We start from the raw sequence: 21,346 nt of genomic DNA, 5'->3' as shown, positions 1-21,346 counted from the left end.
CAATGTTGCCTTCTCATGAATTATTAAGTATCCCCTGCCTATTTTAGCACGACTCAAAATGCTGCATTTTCATCTGTGGGTCTGAAGCGGAGAGCAAGGGTGTTTTTTTTTGACAGCTGTATTACTGCTGATAAGCAAGACTGTGTGAGCTGATCAAGTAGTGAGACAAGCGTCGAGAGCAATAGCAGCACAGCGGCAGCGCTCTAGTCACTACGAGCCGTGGCGGCAGAGGCAGCAGCAGTAGTATCAGTCACAGCACAGGCAGCAGCAGCAGCAGCAGCAGCGGCAGCAACAAACTCTCCTGCCTTTTTTTCTTCTTTCTGGAGTTGTATCTTGCTCAGAGGACAAAAGCCAAAGGAAGTAGGAGGGAAGTGATCCAGGGCTGATAGCTGCCATCAAAACAAAAACCCAAACGCAGACCTGGCTGCCCCCATGCCTATCGAATTTGTTTGCAAAATCAAATTTGCAGAGGAGGATGAGAAGCAGAAAGCCAAGCAGGATGGGGACAAGGAGAGCCTGATCGAGGAGAGCTGCACACCTCCGGCCAAGGACTTGGCCGGATTTGCCAACTCCTGCTCCCTACACGGGATTAACCACATCTTTGTCTCCGGTCGCCTGGGCATCCGGCAAACCCTCTGGGCTGTCGCCTTTTTGGCGTCACTGGTGCTCTTTCTCTACCAAGCGGCTAAGTGTGCCATCTCTTACCTGGAGCACCCGCACGTCACGGCTCTGAATGAAGAGGCGACCCCCGAGATGGTTTTCCCCGCTGTGACCATCTGCAACATCAATCGCTTTCGCTTCTCCGCGCTCACCGACGCCGACATCTACCACCTGGCTAACTTGACAGGTCTGCCGCCCAAAAACAAGGATGGGCACAAGCCTACCGATTTGGTGTACCCTGCGCCCGACATGCAGGACATCTTCAACAGGACGGGGCACCAGTTAGAAGAGATGCTCATGAGCTGCAATTTCAGTGGGCAGAACTGCTCAGTGGAGGACTTCTCTGTGGTGAGCGAGAAAGTTTCTCAAAAGTTCTTGCTTTGCTTTTTCCTGTCAAACGAGTTAAGCACAAATACGGTTTCTCATGTCGGGAACAATCTGAGGAAGCGTATGTAACTTTTCGGGGCACTTCTTGTTCGTACAAAACTATCTATAAGCATGAAAGGGAAACGTCAATACTGTAAGGGGAGCGTAATTGAAATTCTCTTTGTGCTGGTGCTCATCTCCAGGGGCCATGTGGTTCCCAGGATACATTTCTGCGTGCAAGATTCAGGGCTTTGGCTTAGTCACCGTGCTGTGTCTTTTATCGAGTTCTAAGCAGCAACAGTGTTTTTCTCCCGCCGTGTGTTTCACTCTGTACCAGAATCTAATGTGCCACGGAACAAAGGCTTGCTCCAAAGGCAGGGAAAATAGAATGCCGTTATATGTGGTTGTATACTTTTCCAAGACAAACTGTGCTTTAATGTTGCCTCCGACTCCAGTCGCTGCGAGTGCATGGCAACAAAATTGTCATCGAAAATAGCCGACTCTCTCTCTTCCCTTCCCTCTCATCTCCGTCTCTCCCTCTCTCTGTCTGTCTGTCTCTCTCTCTCTCTCTCTCCCTCTCTCCTTCTGACATTGCAGAGCAGCTGCCTCTCTCTGAGCTCCTTGTACCTTTCAGCAGGGAAGGAGTAATGCTCCTCTGACGTTGTATTTCAGTCTCGCTGCTGTTAAGATTAAATATTTAGAGACAGACATACATGATTTTTGCATTAGCCAGATTGACTAAAAGGAATGAAACAATTTCAATAAAAGAGAAGGGAGAGAGAGAGAGAGTGAAAGAGTTTGTGTCTGTGTTCTGTGCACTATTTATTAAAGGCACTGTCCTTGCAGGAGATGGATTTCCCCATCTCTCCTGCAGGAATAGGAATATGCAATTGCTTTAGTGATGATAAAGTGCAGGTGTCAAGTCTTAATAGGGTGTGTTGAACATTGATATGCTCACCTTCCAGAGACCTAAGGATTCTGTCTTATCACAGGGATTGCACCGCACTACCTTTGATGTGCCAAATTACAGACCAAAAGGAAAAAATGGAATAATGACATCTCACCACTTCCCCCTTTGGTTTCTGTAACAATGTATTGGCACATTTCTCTTTCTTCGTAGTATTTCTCCTGCCTTCAAAGGCGGCGCCTCACTTGTAGACATAAAATTACCTGTGACGTGCGAACGGATTACCCTCCAAGAATTTCTCTCTGTTGTTTAATCCGGTGAAGGGAAATGTCATGCTTCTCCGGGGAGCCGGAGAAGTTTGACGAAATTCGGTGCGAAGCGACAACATGACTCTAAAAGTTTCTAATGTGCTCCCAGCGCGTTTGATGAGGATGTCCTCTGACACTTTGACACTCGGTCCATCCCTGAGTACATTAATTAGCAGGCAATCCTGACATCCAGGAAATGTCTGTCCTGTGTCAGTCTTTTGAAACGTCCTGTAGCTCTCTTCGGACGCCGGGGCCACTTCATCACAGATTAAGATCCCGCCCGAAAGTTCCCTAAGCCGCTGTTTCTTCTCTGTCGGCGATGTGATCTGCATTTTTCGGGGGTGCTGTCAGTTAGATTTGTTACAGGCTACTTGCTGCCTCCACGCATGACAAGTCACTTACTCCACACCCCCCCCCAAAGGGCAGCACCACTGGGAGCGCGTGGGGAGGCAGGACTGGGAGTTGTGGGACCAGGCGGTGCAAACCCAGTGAAAACAACAGTGTGCAGATGAAACCCACTCACATTTACTCCTCTTCTTGTGTGTGTGTGTTTTCTCACACGAAAACACAACAAATTACACCCCACGTCACGGCACGGTGGCTCAGTGGTTAGCACTGTTGCCTCACAGCAAGAAGGTCCTGGGTTCGAACCCCGGTCCGTCCTAGGTCCTTTCTGTGTGGAGTTTGCATGTTCTCCCCGCGTTTGTGTGGGTTTCCGCCGGGTGCTCCGGTTTCCTCCCACCATTAAAGACATGTATGTTACTCCGGTCAGTGCCCCTGACCAAGGCACTGGCAAAAGAACTGGAGTTGGTCCCCGGGCGCTGTACTGCGGCTGCCCACTGCTCCTAGTGTGCGTATAGGATGGGTCAAATGCAGAGGATAAATTTCCCCACGGGGATAATAAAGTATATAAATACAAAATACAAATACAATACGTGCCCGAATATGAAAGGAAGCCATTATTACAGGTGATGCACTATTAATCACATGCAATGTGTACATACCCACTTACTCACACATGCAAAAGTCTCCCGGTCATTATTCTTCCTCTCTTGGGGCCTCTATCAGGATTGGCCTGTTGCAACGTGTGTTGTGTTTCGATTGATCATCTGGGGAGCTCCAGATGTTTTATTTGGGTAATGGCTGTGTGGTGCTCATGGGAAAACTGCATGATGAAATGTAATTGAAATATTTTCTGACATTTAGCTCTTTTGTAAACATATCTTCCCTCGTGCAATGGATTTCCGCGTTGCATTTTGTTTTATTCCACGTGGATCTCTGATAAAATGCTCATTGTTTAGTTGCATATTGCATTTGACTGACTGGCAAATTAGCTCAGAGCTCACTGTCTCAAATGTGCTTTCAAATACACAAAACTGGAAATATTGCAACCTGCTTTTTGTGATATTAGATTATTATAAAGGCAGACAGTAAAATTGAGCACTTGATAATGCACTTATTTGCATTCACTCTTCACAAAGCTGTTGTCTAGAGTTGAATAGAATAAGAGTCTCACACAGTCAGAACAAAATTGTCTGGCTGATCTAATTTGGAGCATGAAAATACATAATCACCTAGCGGAGAAATTTGCCTTCCTTTTGTGGATCGCCGCGATTATTTGACATAGGTATTAGCAGCATTCTTTATAATTAAAGATTACATTATTGACTCTGATTAATCGCGGCAGATAAAGCTGACTCAACAAGCCATGAATAAATAGATTAGTATTTTTCTCCCAGTCCAACTCTGAATAATTGTTAATCTACTGTGTGGTGTTGTCGCCGAGACGAGCGGCGAGCCCTTTGGCTTTTTTCAACAGAGCGCCGGATTGGTTTGCTCTGACTCTCAGCTGTGTTTGCTGCTGCATTATCAGATTTTGCTCTCAGCAAGGACAGATCCCTTCTGCATATATTCATGGAGTTAACTAAACGGCTATAGGATGGCATGCGAGGTGATCTATAAAAACCCCCGGTTAACAGGGACACCATTAAAGGGCCCTCCCTCCACACTCTGTCATTTCACTCTGACTGAAGCCCCTTTTGTTGAGAGGAGGCTGTGTTTTTATAGATAATTGAATGTTGAACGGTATGAGCCACAGATGATCCTGACCCCCCCCCCACTCTTTCGTATTGTGATGAAATCTTCACCCGCATTAATGTAAATCAATACTGTGAATAATTGGCACCGAAGAGTCGTTGCTGATCTCAAGTAGTGATGTGAGCTGCCCTTCTGCGGTTTCTCTCCCATGTTCCAGTGATGGATGAATGACCAGATATCGACACTTTTCTGTTAAGAAGCGTGTTAGAAAAATGATTTGGCGAGTGAAGGAAAATGAGTTTATACTGGGAGCTTAATTACTGAAGGCCCTAAATAGGAAAGGCAAAGTTAAGTCTGTATTGTGTTAAAGAAGCCACATGTTCTGTGTGTATTGTACACACAGAAAAATAAAGGTGTGAACTGGACCTTTTAAACCTTTTCTAGATCCACAAAGAACCTTTCAGACCAAGGTTCTGTAAAGAACCATTTCTGCTCTCCTTTGCTTAGACACCTGCATTGTGTTTTTGTTTATCTGGCCTTGTATAGCCTCCTTTGCATTATATATACTATGGAGGGGTTTTGATTTTCCACATTTATGCCATCACCCACCATCCAATAACTAAGAATTAAGAATATTATATGGTTCTTTGGGATGTATGTGTGTATGTGTGGTGAAAACTAGAGTAGAGCAATATTCTGTGGCTGTGTACCACCAACGTACAGTACAAGATTTAGCTCTAAAGCAGCAACCGGAAGAGCTGTTTCACTTCCTACCGCCTGTGTATTCACATAACATAAATCCCCTGCCTTTGTCTTGTCCTGTGAAAACTCCCCCCCATGCACAGGCATTCACTCTCGGTTGTGTGTGTATGTGTGTGTGTGTGTGTGTGCGTGCGCGTGCGCATGTGTGAACGTGCTGTTCTTGGATAGTGCTACACATGAGCAGATGACTGCGAGAGTGACATCCGGTTCCCTGGTGGGTTCAACGTCTGCACACCAACACACACACCCCCCCCCCCCCCGCCTTCACCACACACACACACACACACACACACTTCCACACACCTCCAAACCCTTTCCCCCACCCTCGCCCGACCACCCGCCTTTCCCCTGGCGGAGACCAAGGACTGTGGGAGCGTGAAAGTGACTGGCTATCTGGACTGGCTTCGTCTCAAACAGCCTGTCAATTAGCCATCTACAGTTCCACTGCTGTGGGTGTCCCTGCAGCTTAGCACGCTGTCTGATATCTGATCCGCGCACCCGCCCCTCGGCGCCGACGCGGAATGTTATTACCCCAACCGCCCCCAACCCCACCACCACCCATGAAACACACATACACAAACGAACGCTTTTCTTTTCTTTTCTTTTCTTGTGTTTTTTTTATACCCAGGGAGCTCTTGCTCTTTGCAAAATGCAAAACCGAATCACGGCGAATGTTGCACCCAAATCACGCCTCCCCGTCGGAGGCTATAGGAGGACTACTGCTGCCTATGTAGCCCACTTCAGTCCCACCGCACTCCTTCCTCACCCGCCCGTCCTCCTCCTCCTCCTCCTCCTCCTGCATATCAGAGGGAGATGAATTACAGTGCAATTGGTCGGCTGCTTCCCCCCCCCCCCCTTCCTGATATGCATCACCACCGTCTAATCAGATGAAGCCCACCTGTGACCAGCCACTGGATAAACCCAATATGCAAACAGTTTATATTTGTGAAGATTTACCTTTTTTCTATCATTCCCTGAGCTGGAGGGGTTTAAAACCCTCTTACTGCGCCCGGGGTCTGGAGCACTTGGTTTTGATGAGGAGAATCTTGCAGATCGGGGACAGCTTTTAACTCGACGATAAAGGCTCCGATGCCGTGGTGCCGCTAACCCCCCATCCCCCCCCCCCCACCCCCCCCATCTCCCCCCCCAAGCCCTCTCCACCCCACCCCTCCTCCTCCTCTAACCCCTGGGAGTCTTTTACTCACACAGACATTTGTCTCCTTCTGACAAGTCCGTACACCCGAGCCGTTGGTAGTGTTAATGTGGCAGCACATTACACACACACACACACACGCACGCATGTGTGTATTTATGTCTGAGTGTATGTTAGATGGAGTGCTTCCGCATACAGAATCCACGCGCAAGTTTCATCACGAGAATGAGAGAGTTGGTTTCGTAAGATTGATCATGACTCCCGACTCGGCGCCCCTCCCTCTCGCGGGGATCGATACATCCTTCAGTCAGATTGCTTCCCTTGCCCTTCCCACTCCGAGCCTGGTGTGACTAATTATCTTGTGCCTGTGTTTTGGGCTCCGGCTCGGTCTGCGTTTGTTAATGCCGCCAGAGTCGGAGAAGAATTTGATCTTTAGAGCAAGATATCTGTTTGTATTACCATACATCCAGCCCAAATCAATCAATACAGACCGTCTACCTTCTTTTCCCTAAAGGATGCTGAAATGATCGAGCAATGCGTGATGATTCACAACTTGTACCACGTATGGATGGGCATTTTCAAGTAGTGACTTGAGTTTTAGAGTTTGGAGACATGCCCTCCATAACAGATCCATCTGAATTAGGCAACAGCTAGGGATGGAACCATATGCTTATCTCACGATACGATTTGATACACGATATGGGGTTCATGATTCAATACAGCTACGATACGATGTGATAAATAAAAGTTCAGTTACAACAAAGCATGACTGTGCAGAATTCTGTTTATTTCTGAGCCACAAATCTTTCTAGCGATGCCATTGGCTTGCTAGAATGTAAACAACAATTTAAAAATGTCATTACAAAGTGACAATAATATAATCTGGATGGAGAGCTTGTGAAACTGTGATGGTCAAGCGTCTCATTTGTGATTACTACAGCAGAATAACATGGAGCTAATGTCACCATAAATTTTTCTGCCCCACGATACGTATTGTCACTTCTTTGCATTGCGATATATTGAATTTCGATATATCATCCCATCCCTAGCAACAGCTAATAAATAGCAAAATAAAACTGGAACGATAGGCATGATAAGATTTAAAAGAAACAAAAAAATACAAAGCCTGCTAGTTCTTACGAAGGATACATGTTTGGCAAGGACACCAAATCTCTTGAAATGCGTTACGTTCCTCTGCCACCATTGGAGTGGTGTTTGGTTGGGTGGGATGCATGGCTTGTTTAAGTACAGTTCTGTCTTTTTGCTCTGCTTCCATAGTGCGGAAGTCCTCCCCAAAAACAGTGTTAATAAGTTGCTGTGGCATTTTCGAGGCGGGTCCCTCCACATTACCAGTTTCCAGGATATCACACAAATCAGTTTCTACCCAACTGACTTCACTACCCACACCACCCATCAATATCTTTATCTATAATTATTATTAAATTATTAATAATAATTATTTTAAAAAAAGATCATTTGCAGTGTATTTTAGACATTTAGACATATTCTGTTAATACAGAATTTTAGTAATTGAGTGCACATTATCGTAAAAATAAAGTCAATTCCAACTCCATTTTGGATAGGTGAGTATTCGACTACTCATTCCCACCCATTGTACCGCGGCATTTGTTTTACAATGTACATAATGATGAACAGCATTCACAGTGCATTTGTAGACAAGATAGCTATGATTATGAAAGCCTTTGGCCGAGCATACTCTAAACACATTCCTTTCTTCTTAGCTGCCAATGTGAGCTTTTTATTTTGCCGTGTTTCACAGCCCCTGAATACATTAGTGGAAATACTTCTGAAAAATTAAACAAGCATGCTTTTAGGCCACAGCAGATAATGGATTCGTGCTTCTTCATCCCTTTCGCCAGTATGGCTTAATTACTTTGCCAGAGATTGCACATATATTTGATATTTCAAATAGATTTCAAATGTAAAAATCATGGCCACTGTGACTTGGATGGAAATGTCACTGGGCTACCATTCAGCCAATGGAAATGGCATAGAGCACAAATGTCATAGTGAATATTTACCCCTGGCATAGTCTGAGCATGAGGCCCTGGTCTGTCCGCTTGGCTGGACAATTGGCCCTTATTCTGAATTATGTCTAATGTCACACACTTGGCCGTGGCCCTCGCTGCTTTTTCGGGTGTGTCCGCAAACTTGAGTTTGTTACCAAACACATTTCACATCACGTCGTCTCGGCAAACACACTCTCTCGCTCTCTCTCTCTCTTGCCTCTGCGCAAGTTTCTTTTGGCTCTGAATAGTAATGCAAACAGGGTTTGACCTATAATACATGAACACTAAGGTGTTATGACAGGTGTGAGATTATGTCTGAATCTATATCCGTGCTGGACTGGGCTGTGGTGAAGACCACTTGAACCAGGCTTCGTGTGTGTGATGGTGCTTGGCATCCCTCGTAGCTTCCCCCTTGGGAGACGCCCGCAATGAATTGTCAAATGGCTTTATGGTGTATGAGGTTGAGCCGGCAGCAAATGCATTGTGTTTTTTTTTTCCTCCTGTGTAATGCTCACACTGAAAATCACTGACATAATTCTATACTGCTTAATAATGTACACTAAGCTTATGGAATGATACGCTGTGTTAGAAAATACTGAATTATTCAAGCTAACGCCTTCCTAATGTCGTTGGCTCCTACGGGCCATCGTTGAAGTCATTTGCTGCGGACGGACCCTGGTTATGTCTTTTACTGTTTATTTAGAGGTGTGTGGAAGCGACGGTGGAATAAAAAATTGTCTTCATCAAATTGGAATTTAGCTCACCTTTTGTTTTTACCTTTGCTGAGCTTGACATCGATCAGAACCGCTGTTATCACCGGGAACAGCAAAAGTGCGAGAACTTATCTTGGTTGGGGTGTCCTTGGTGGCTCAGTTGGCTGAGGTGCGCATCAAGTCACCGCGACATCCCGAGTTGGAATCCGGCCTGGCTCCTTTGACGCATCTCGTCCTCCACCCTCTCTCTCTCTTTCTCCTATCTTTCCTGTTTCTCTCCACTGTGACTATCAAGTAAAGGCCATATTTGTTCAAAGACTTCACAACCATTTACAGCTTTTCACACTTGGTGCAAGGGCAACGGGACGCATACAGGGGCAAGACATGCTATTAGGGATGTCATTCAGCATTGAGTATCTGCCAGTAATAATATCAATCTGATATTTTTGTCATTCATTTTTTTATAAACAATTAAACAGCTGCATACTGCAAGCATCCCTCTGCTCGATCTAAAAACAGTAAAATCAAGCCACGCGAGGAAAGATAAGCTTAATGTTCTGCGTTATGAATAAATCTCACAAGTCAGATTTTAATGTCAGGATTCAGTCATTGTTATTCAAAAACTAAAGTATAAATTAAATACCTTTCCATTACACTAACATTGAAAGCAGCTCTGTTGCTGCCGCCCCCCAAAATACTTCCATTGCAAGCATTAGCAGTTGGGCTAAAATAGTTCCACACTGCAGACATGAGGGTGCGACTCGCCTCCCTCCATGGCATGCACCTCACTGCTGTAATATGTAGATAACACCTGTTTATGGCACATGCATGCGCATACAATTGGCTTACATGGAGTACAGGGGGAGAAATTAAATAAAGAAATGGATCGGGATTTGATCGGGCGTCATCAAAATCGATCAATCAAAATACGCCATGACCGGGTCCAATTCCGATCTTTGATATCGGCTTGGTACATAGACAGTAGGATGTAGTACATATCAGCACTAGGCTTGGGCGATATCCAAAATATAATATCGCGATACTGTCCTGCCAAAATATCGCAATATACGATATTATCGCGGGGGGAGGTGGTTGTTTTTTTTGTTGTTTTTTGGTTTTTTTTGTGGGGTATTTTATTACAGCAAAATTTCTAGGCTATAATAATAATTATTATTAACAGCCTAGAAATTTGATCTTACTATTACAACCATTGGAGGAAACAATGGCTATTTGATATAATTTGTTCGGTATCGTGGGAAATATCGCGATATTCACATCAAATATCGGCCCGAGCCTAACCAGTACTACATTCAGTGATTCCTCCACACACACAGAATGATTCCACATTTCTCCCCATCCTCCAGAATGCCCTATGCTCACGTCTTGTCAGGGGAACGCGGACAGTGAGGTGTTCACCAGACAGGCAGCCTTGTTGTCAGGCTCTGCCCATGTTGACAAAACACTCGACCTTCAGGTGCAGCGAAATGTCATCTGATTTAGCACACGCCGCCTGATTCGCCACCATTCATTTTGTCATCCCGATGCACTGCGTTTCAGCCCGGGGAGCGTCTGAGGAAACGCATTACGGTGTAATGAGCTGGCTAAAAGCAGGCGCATCACGCATGTCAAGAGTTCTAATATCATATGGGTATAGCATTTACATACCTGTTAGTGCATATCGGCTCTTACAGCTCATTAGAAAGAATATGAAAAGAGACAAATAAGCATTGCATGGTATACTGTAGACCCTGCTGCAAATCTGCTGGTCAAATAAATGTGATGCATCCAGACTCTTTTGGCCTACATGATGCTGGATTTATGCACTACAAATCTTCTGAGTGGCATTCATGCTGAAGAACCTGATTTTATCTGAAATGACAGTGAGGAAACCTGCGATGCACCGAGGTCCTGCAACATTTAGGGCGATGCTGTATATCGCTGTATCATTATACATGTATAATGGAATGTATAATTTATACATGGAAAACATCCCGTCGCCTCTCCTCACCCGTCTCTCTCCTTAATTTATGCCCCTCCTCCGGTTTACACAGTAGCTTTTTGTCCGGTGTAATTTCTGTCATGCTGCATCTACCTACAGCCACTTCTCACATGATCACCAAGCCACTATAAGCGGGTGTTTGCTTAAACAAGCGTGTAACTGTAGCCCTGTTCCCCCGATGGCGTTGTCAAGATTAATTCTGTTTTTTCCTAATGTATGCTAATGAGAAAGTTGTGTGTGTTTGATTGTCAATAACGTGAAATACGGCCCCGCTCCCTAAATGCCGGCTCCGTTCAATAACCTATTAAAGTTGAATCACAGATAACTTGGCGCGCATCAGGAAAGCAATCTGAAATTTGTGCTGACATTGATCCAGCAGGAAGGAGACCTATTGCTCCGATTAACACTGTTGCCCCAGGAGGGGACTCCCCTGGCCATTAATAGCCCACTGTCCTAGATTTTACTTGTTATCTTGTAAAATACTTTTATTTATGAGACACATAAGGGCAAAGCATTTCATGGACGCAGTATATAACCAATGTCTTTGACTGTGTGTAGGTGCTGTGAGAGCTTTCTGTTGTTGATCATGCTGTGTTTCATATCAAGGCAATATTCCATACAAACTATACAGCCCATATTATGCTTTTTTTCTGAATGTCAATAGAACTTCTTTTATTGATTGCATTGCACTGTAATTAAGTAGTGCAGTGTACTGTATACATGGACGCTTTTCTTAGAAAAGGTGTCAGAAAGTACATGAATGCATCTGAATTCCCAAGGCTTTGCTGTAATATTCTAAATTATATTCAATAACTGTTGAAGAAATGTTCTGGAGTCAGAGGTTCGTCTTACTTGAGGCTACGTACACTTCTTCCAAGAGAAAGAGATTGAACCAGTCCTTTATGTATCTTCCAAGGATGTACAGAATGTGCTGACATTAAAACAGGTCACCAAAGTAGAGTATAAGCAAGACATCTTATGTCTTAAGTTAGAGCTTCCATGGACATCTCGGAGACATCCAGGAGCCATTCTGACAACAAGACCTCTGGCATAGTAGGCTATGGAACAAGGGTTACAGTGAGGTGACCATACATCATGAAGCCTTACATTCCCTGAGGTGACCCCAGTTCAGCTGTTAATACATATGTTGCATTTTCTTCCACAATAACTTAATTATTATACATTATATTAACAATATTTCATACATACAGATGGTTTTATAAAGCTCTGTGAGTGCTGATTTATCTAAAAACAGGATTCAAGTTCATTTTGTGATCATTTTGGTACCTGGAGCTACAAGCTGCTCTCATAGATAACATACAGTATAATTCAGATTAAATGGAGATATTGCATTATAATATGGCAAAAGAGGAATATGGATTGTAATAGAAATGGGTGAGAGCAAAAACAATTCAAAGAGATTTCAATTCAGGTACAATGTTGAACTGTTTAAAGAGACTTCCACCCATGCAAGTATGTGACTAGCATTCGTATTTTTAAATTAGGCGGCGGATACATGAAGGGAAGGGAGAGCTTTCAGACACTTTGAAATGTGTTACCTCTTAATAACTGTCACATGTGCCTCGCTCCTCCAACTTAAAAGGGAATTTAGACATCTATGACCTTTAGGGACCTCTGTTGGCGACTGGTAGGAATTGCAACATTGATAGACCCGATCTCCACTTGCACCCCGCACCCCTCCCGCCTGTTTACTCTGTATTTCGACGTCCAAACGTCAATTTTATCATCCAGAATTCTGATTGTCATGACACAGTCGTTGCTGTTTGGCGTTCTGTTTTGTAACCATATATATAAGTTTCTGTCAGGTTTTTACAACACTACACATACCTGTGCTGAGTTAGCACCAGTAAAAGATTCAAGAGCACTTGAGTGCAATATGAAGAGTCGCTAGAAAGAACATTACGACAGTTTTGACTATCATTATCACCTAGTCTGCCATTCAAGGACTGCCAAGGCCGGCTCCATTCAGCTCGAGGAAAATGCTAAAATTGCTCTGCGAGGTGCTAAGTGAATACTGGTAGATAAAGGCAAATAAATGTTTGTTAAAGCTGCTGTTTTGTGGCACTGAGTTACCTTGTATGGTTACATTCTGACTGCAGAATAAGTTAGCTTTGATCGCTGCTGAGGCTGCACATTGCCGGCACCCAAACGCTCATTTTACATGAAAATTGTCAGTTGGGTGCTGTGTTATTTAACGGTATCATCGGACCTGCGTATCAGATACAGCGTCCCGCGCCAAGAGCTATTGTACCGTTGCTGCAACTGCACAGCTACGACCTACCGTTGGCATCATAACCAATATGAATATCATTCTTCTTTTTTTTTCAATTTTGGTCATAAATAATGAATACTGGGAAACAAATCCAAATGATGGACTTATTATTCTGCTCTCTCTTGTTCACCAGTCACAATGTTAAGAGTTGGAAACTGACTTCAATATAAAGCTGATGATGGATGCTTTATTTTGGAGCAGAGTGTTACACATGCTTGAGAAATGTGTGTGTGTGTGTGTGTGTGTGTGTGTGTGTGTGTGTGTGTGTGCGTGCCTGTGTGTGTGTGTGTGTGTCATTTTAAGATGATCACAGTGTAAAAGAAGTCCTTCAGCCATGAAGATAATCTTGGCATGAAAAGTAACTCCTTTACCCAACACTCTATACAGCCACACTGAACAGCCAATTAACTTCACTCTTAACCCTCTTACAAAGGGGAGGGAGCTAACAGTCATAAATTGATATAACATCATCATTTATATATTCAGTCAATCTTATTTTTCTGTTTTTGAAGACATGCACCTGATTTTGTTTTTCAGCTTTTGGAATCAATGTCGAGTTTGTTTATTTCTGCAGCGCTTTATCACTTGCATATCTCAGAAGAATTGACAGAGAATAAGCCTAACTAGATCTAACTGATCAACAATCAGCCATACAACAGAGTGATATAGGACAAACATAAGGGAGCAGAACAAAGCACAAGACACACAATAGCAGATTTTAGCAAGACATAACAGCCTTGGAAACCCTTCCTAGAACTCCTTGTCGCTCTGTGTGCCGACTGATAATTGTATTTTCAAACACTTGAAAATGAGTCAACTCTCACCACCCTTGCTTCTTTTTTTAAATTTTTTTTTTGGTGTTTCAAGACTCAGATGTGGCGTTTCGAGCTGCTCCCAACACCTGACTGAACATTTGAAGTTACAGCGAAGGACTTTGTTGCACTTTTTGTGCCGTCTCACAACCAGCTAATGGGCATCTTGACACATTTTAAACAGTCACATGAGCATCTGTAAAATGCCACGGACCCCTTTTTAAGTGTGCCAATTACTTGAATACCAGATGTCTGCATGCTTTTGTGCTTCAGTGCCAGCTGATGGGCGACATATGCAACCGCTGCTATAATTAGACATTCTTAACATCGTCCGATCATACGACCAGATGAAAAACATATAGCGCGCATCGTGCCCTGGATAAGACGAACAGCTCTTCCGCTAAACGAGCGGCGGGAAATAGAAATCGGAAATGCTAGATCTTTTTCGAATTTGTGATCTCATCCATTTAATTATAAACACTGTGATAAGGGCATCTCCTTAGAATAAATATGACCAGTAATGAGGTGTGGCATCCCCTGTTCATGTTTACGCGTGTCCTTGACATTCTCTTTGAGCATAAGGAAGAGGGTAATGGCATGTTTCTAAACAGATCTTGAAAGTCCGGGGGAAGAAATAAATGTCAGCGGGCTTCACTCACAAATCACTGGGCTTTTTTCTCTCTTCTCTGACCTTCACAGTGTCTACTCTGAGGAGAATTAGCGAGATGTTAACGTTTAATTGGTATGTATACTACGATGAAAGCGGCCCTCGGAGACGGATCGAATATGTTTTTCCATAAAAGAATGCCCTTAAACTGACAATTAATTAGCGCGTTTGGGTAATGATGAATAATTAATTAGCATGACAGTGAGGGATTTTGGGGACAGCACGAGAGCTGGATGGATTCCCATGCTTTCTAAAGACTATAGTGGTAAATCCACTGTGTTTGAATATCACTATAATCTAATAGGTGTCATCATATCTCTCTTGGCAAGAGCTCAGCCTGAGGAGAGCTGTTTGTGGAAGCGTGCCGTGGCCGGATCAATAGAAGTAGGCGCGATGATGTTGCGATGATACACTGGAGAGAGAGGCTTGTAAAGCCCGCAGAAAGCTGATTCAAAGAGAGGCGCCACACCTCTTGGCACCGGCCCCTCTCCCTGAATGAGCTCGGCGGGAAGCGGAGCGGTCAGCGTCCCCTCGCCGTCCGAACCCCGCGCAGGACCAGCTGGCTCCAGAGCTGAATCAGAGCCCCCCCCCCCTTATTTCAACCTGCCGTATGCTGTTGGAGTGTTCCAAATCAAGCCATTATTTGCTTCATTTCCTGGCCGTCTGACTCAACTTATAACCGAGTCAAGTCGCTCTCCGCCGCAGAGGAGCGTTTCCACTCGATGACTCTTCCCCTGTGTGGCAAAACAAAAAAAAAAATCAATCCATCTAGAGGAGAGGGCTTAAAAAGGTGAATTTGCACAATCATTTTAGAATGCGAGATGACATTCTGGCTCGTTAGAAAGCGATCGGTTTTAGCGTGTTGTTATGATGCAATACAGTGGTAGAGCAGCGGTTCTCAACGTGGGGTCCGGGGACCACCAGGGGTCCTTGAGGGGGTTCCAAGGGGTCCCCAGCAAATTGATAAAGTGTTAAAGGATAAGGCTGGTGTTTTTTAATGCATTGCTTACTGTCAACAAATCCTATGCATAATAACAATAACAAAATCAGCAATGATTGTGTTTTGCCAACAAGTCTCGTCCATGTAGCCGGTGCCCAAAGAAGCCATGTCCCAGCAGCCATAGAACTCCATTGTATTAAAAAAACGATTAAAAACACGTCAAAGAGCCATGCCGTTGTTCTGGGCAGCATATTTCATCATCACGATGCACCAGGCCAGCCGACTTTTTCCTCAAACAACTTAATAAGCTGGCTGTAAATACGTTTGCGATCTCAGGAAAGTAGTTCCGTAGCACCAAAAATAGTCCCCGGCGTAATGAAGAATTTGTTCCCATTTGAATTTGATTTGGTAATAACTACAACAGCCTGACTTTTCGTGGTAACAGTTAGCGATTTTTAAAATTGAAACTATGTCTTTGTAAGCTGTATTTAAAGGTTTTTAGCTTACAATTGGAGCCAATGACTTCCGGGTTGACGGCTAAAAACGGTACGTGGGAAGTCAGAAAGTAACGGGAGTAGAGCAAACGCATTGTTGACTTTGTTATTTTCATAGGATTTGTTGACGGTAAGCAATGCATTAAAAAACACCAGCCTTATACTTTAAACTTCACCATTATTCCTTTTATAAGAAGTGAACACTATTAGAGAATATAGAAAATTGACTGTTTTGATCATAGTTTCACTGTTATCTCTCTACCTACAATACAGACAGTCATGGAATTCTGGACAAAATCATATCTTAACAATACAAATATTCTCAGATTTCCGTCTGTGAGACAAAATCTCATCAAATGGGGGTCCTAATGTGTACTAAATTAGAGGGCCTTAATATGAAAAAGGTTGAAAATCACTGTAGTAGAGTATGAGGAGGAATTTTACCAGCAGATCAATAGTAGCAATGTGTCAAACACTAATTTTCTTCTCCAAATCTCCTTTTGAGTGTAGCAACACAAGATGAATACCAGCTTTCGCACATGCCTCTCTGAATAATTAAACTTCCCACTCTTGGAATTCAGTTATGGGCTGGAAAATAAATCAGAAGCGAGCATTACAGAGCGTATAATGATACTCGGAAGAGGTCACCTTTAACCGTGCTTCTTTCTGCGCGGGACTGTGGCCTGATCTCACCAGACAGAGCCTGTACACAGAGTAGATACCACTGAATAAATAAATACCTCCCCTCCTTCAAACAACGGCATAAGATGCCGAGGATTAGCATCTCATTAGACGGCACTCGCGCCGGGGATCGTGGACAAAGGAGTGAGAAACGGAGAAACGGCGAGTGACTCTTTGAGGTCCCCCTCTGAATATGAAAGAAATGGTTGCCGCCCCCCCCGCCCCCCCATCCTTGGAGAATTAGTTTGATAAACATGTACAGACCGCCGCACTTATTTTTCACTGGGAGGAATCTCCTGTAACTGGCTTTTTTTTTTGTGTGTGGATATTGTGAGCTTGTTATCAGGCGTGGTGATTACCTCCGTGTCCTGTTACACTAGCTGCATCCATGCGGAATACTCTATAAAACAACACGTCAGCGTGGAGTAAACAGCGGGCCTGGAGGGGAACGCAGGCAACAAGTTTATAGAGGCAAAATCCAGCACTTTTGAGTGAGAGATTAATGCTAAAACCCGTGCGGAAGGAAGGAAGAGGAAGGCAGGCAGAGGAAGACAGGGTAATCTAGCGGATACTTAAACTGGAAAACTTGGTGACAGTTTGCCACGGAGATAAATTGGCCACAGTAAAAATGTCTCCCGCTGTTGGCCAGTCTGTGTTATCTGTGCCATGAACATGCAATTACCCTTGATTCGGCTCCCCGCGAATAAGTAAACACGCTCAGCGGAGCGGTAAACTGCGGAGGACGAGTGCCCGAATGACAGCGGCGATGATCTGTCTGAAGAGCCCCAATTCAGCCCCCTAATTCACAGAGATTCTTTCGACTTTAGATATTCGTATTTGTCAGCGCCCCTGCAGCCTTGTGTTCCGCGTCTCTGTTGTGCCGCCTGATGGTAAACATTTGGCTCGTTTTTCCGGCAGCGTCTATTAAAGATGACACTCGGAAGTGAGCGTGTGCGTCCAGCATGGCTCCAAAATCCCGAGAAAGAAACTTTATATCCATGTTGATTTCCTAGATGTCTCTGGGAGGTGTGCTGTATCTCAGTGATTCTCAACCTTTTTCATATCAAGGACCCCTAATGTAGTCGACATTAGACCCCACAGACCCCCATTTGATGAGATTTTGCCTCTCGGACCCAAATCCGAGGACACATTTTTATTGATAGATATGATTTTGTCCAGAATTCCATGACTACCTGTATTGTAGGTAGAGAGATAACAGTGAAACTATGATCAAAACAGTCATTCTTCTACATTCTCTAATTGTGTTCACTTCTTGTAATTGAAATAATGCTGAAGTTTAACAATTCATCAGTTTGCTGGGGACCCCCCAGAACCCCCTCAAGGACCCCTGGTGGTCCCCGGACCCCACGTTGAGAACCGCTGCTGTATCCGACTGATATGAATAGAATATGAAATGCCTGGCTTGCCTGGACTCGCCTGTATCCCACACCACCACCTCAATTTAGCTGTACAACCAGCGCTTTGTGCTATTGGATGGCTAGGTTAATAGTGCAGACTTGCATGGAACCAAGTTTTAAAAAGGTTAATGTTGGTATGTTAATGCCGTTCCCAGGTGTTCTGTGTGGCAAGTTGAACTAGAGGAGTTTTTTTTCCCCCATATAGGTTGTGAAGCATCAATTTCCATACAGCTAAAAGTACACATAGGTGAAATATCCCTAGCATATATATTCTCTAAATTGAAGCTGCAGTCGGGATGCTGATGGAAATGGCAGCGGTGTGTTTACCTCTAGGTGTTGATAGCAGCATAATCCCCTTCCAATCGTGAGGATGTTACTGTTCCCTCTTACAGGCAGAAATATAGAACACTATCATTAAATCTCCTTTATGTCACTATGAGCGGTGCAGGAAATCATACTGTGAATTTTACTTTAAGTTAAACATGATGTACCATTTGCCTCGGATACTTGTCATCATGACATGTAGGCAGCGTCTGAAAGTACCTTGTCTTACCTCATAGAGAAATCATAGAAATATGTCATCCTACCTATTTTTAACGCTTTTAATTTTGTGTACATTCAGGTCCTGGGTGATACATTCACCAAAGAGCAGACTTAGAGTTTTAATTTAAAACCCACTTATGCAATTGATCTTTTTCTGTCTTTGATTAATGTTACAAAAAACCCCACTAAGGCTCGTTCACCATCAAGGCAGCAGAGAAACAGTAGTTTAGACCGGTTTCTATCGAGCAGCGTAACTGGCAGCCAATCAGAGCCCTTGTTTTGCTTTGATTTGAGTGGCTGACAGTCAGAGAGAGGGAGTGTACAGTGGAAACAGACAAAAACCAATGACTGTATATAAATGAGACCTTCACATTTTATCGTCTCTAAAAGTTACCAGACAGTGTGGCGGGTGAGCCGTGTTGATTTATCTGCCGAAGACAAATTTACTGACAATTGTGGCTTGGCAGGTGGGAGTTTCAGACCCTGCATGCAGACGATTTCATTTTTCATCAACCCAAATCCATCGCCTGGCTCCCTGTTTATTAAATCAATCATAAAAAATGCAAGTATGTAGATAACCCTCGGTTAAGAAATGCATGTTTGGGGTTTGATATAAGTTGTGCTTTAACCCTCCTATTACGTTTTGAGTCAATTTGACCCCATTCAACATTTAACGTCTCTAAAAACAGGGTTAACATTGTTTTTCCAGCTTGATATTTCATGACTTTACCTAATTTCATGGGGAAAACTGGTAAACATAAAATTTAACATGATGATACATACATACATACAGTACATACATATACATATACATTGGGGTCATTTTGACCCCAATGAGGTTCTGTCACAGCTCTTTGAAAGACTATTTTGGTGATTTTTCATTATTGACTAACCGCTATGTGTTACTTGCTGATGTTCAAGTGTAAACTTGGGTAACACTTTCAATTACAAAATTTTTTTGTAGGATTTCTGGGGTCAATTTGACCCCAAACATAAAAGGCGTTTGTTCCTTTTAACACAATTGAACAATCCACAAGGCAGGTAACTTCTCCTTTGAAATATTGACAAGCGGGTCTGGGAACCACTCATCCCACATTCTCCTCATGCCCAAAACTTTAGATCTTTTGATCACCCACCTCGGAGACGTCCGCAGCGGTGATTTACACTCTGTATTTTTTTTTATCTCGCCGATCATCTGTCTCGGGCCCCGGCGCACAGAGCGCCGCCGGATTCTCGCCGCGTATTCCGTCTTCCAGATTACGACGGGGTTCACAAGCCCGTACCTCCGCCCACCAGTCAACAGAAGCCTTTGTGGGGCCCGGGGGACGCGGGCTCGGGGCCCCTGCCGATCCCGAGATGTTGGTGGGGGTTTAATCCCCGCACTGTGAGAAATGAGGTTCTCCCGCTCTCCCTCTTGCTCCCCGCAACTTTGATCAAGCCCTAATGTGATTAGGCAGTGACCCTGACATGACTGGCCCAGGAACTTGTAAAAGAAGCCGAGGAGGAGGAGGGGGAGGAGGAGGGGGGAACTATCTGATCTGACCAGTAAACCAGGAAAAGAAAGGATATTATTCTGAAGGTGTCTTTCCTCTGTTGCTGCACCGTCTTTAGGGTAATAAAGGTTTCATGTATTCATTTTACCCCGGCAAAAAATTGCGATCTATAATGACCTGACATTTCTTTTTTAAAACTAGCCAAGAGGCTCATGATTTGAATGTTAACCAGGGTCCTTCTTCACGTCAGGTGTAATGGGCGGAGGCTCCCTTTGCATCCAACAGGATTGAGGCCCTGCTTGTGTCTTCATGTCAAGTTATTTATTTCTTTTAGACCTTGGGCAAAAATGACGGTTCCACACACATCCTATCATCGCAGTTTCCCCATAAAACTCACTGCAAAAGAAAAAGAGTCAATTCGCATAAAACCGGGGCCTGCTCTATACTCCTTACAGATATCTCTTGTTCAAAATCATTCGCCGGTTCCCTGAGCCTGTTTACCGTGTCGTGTACCGGAGCGCTCCCGTACGCGCGGCGCATTCTTCTTGCCGTCAACCCGCCGATGATGTGTGGGGTGAAACGCAGTGCCTGAACTCAAGAGGCCAAATGTGTCAGGTCTCGACGCATTCGCCTCACTCTAATGGACTTTATCAGCTTTAGTGCAGAAAGTCATGGAGATTAAAGTGAGAGGGAGTGGATGCTTGATTATTTTTGCATTCTGTTCGGTCCCCCCTCCCCTCTCCTCCCCTCCGCGCCGCGCCGCGCCGCGCCGGCAGTGGCACCGGAATACTTGAAATGCCTTCTCGGAATCTTGTTTAATGTGGCGTTATACCTCATCTTGAGGTACCTACATTCCCCCTGTACTGACACGGAGGCTGGCCACAGCCCCGTAATCTCCATCAGTAATGAGATCACGATGATTCAAGGCTGTGTTTTCTCCGTTCGCTGCCCCCAGGGTTGTCAAAGGCATATGTTAAAGGGTAGGTACATGTCAAAGCGTTATTGATTTTTTATTTTTATTTTTTTTTATCGTTGAAAACGCCGTAGAATTATCGAATGTAGGGGAAAAT

The 21,346-nt window shown here is 44.2% G+C and overlaps 1 protein-coding gene across 1 annotated transcript in view; it reads left to right on the top strand.

Annotated features, from left to right (window-relative positions):
• Positions 1 to 432: 432 nt before the first annotated feature.
• The window catches only part of asic4a (acid-sensing (proton-gated) ion channel family member 4a), a 69,621-nt gene continuing 48,707 nt past the window's right edge, over positions 433 to 21,346 (top strand). The window contains exon 1 of the mRNA XM_071915680.2: positions 433 to 1,008. Coding sequence (XP_071771781.1) covers positions 433 to 1,008 — 576 coding nt within the window. The remainder of the gene's footprint in view (positions 1,009 to 21,346) is intronic.

This window comes from Centroberyx gerrardi, chromosome 10 (genome assembly GCF_048128805.1).
Source record: "Centroberyx gerrardi isolate f3 chromosome 10, fCenGer3.hap1.cur.20231027, whole genome shotgun sequence".
NCBI classification, from domain to species: domain Eukaryota; kingdom Metazoa; phylum Chordata; class Actinopteri; order Beryciformes; family Berycidae; genus Centroberyx; species Centroberyx gerrardi.
The sequence above is the reverse complement of the archived record's forward strand: the minus strand, read 5'-3'. Positions and strand labels throughout refer to the sequence as shown.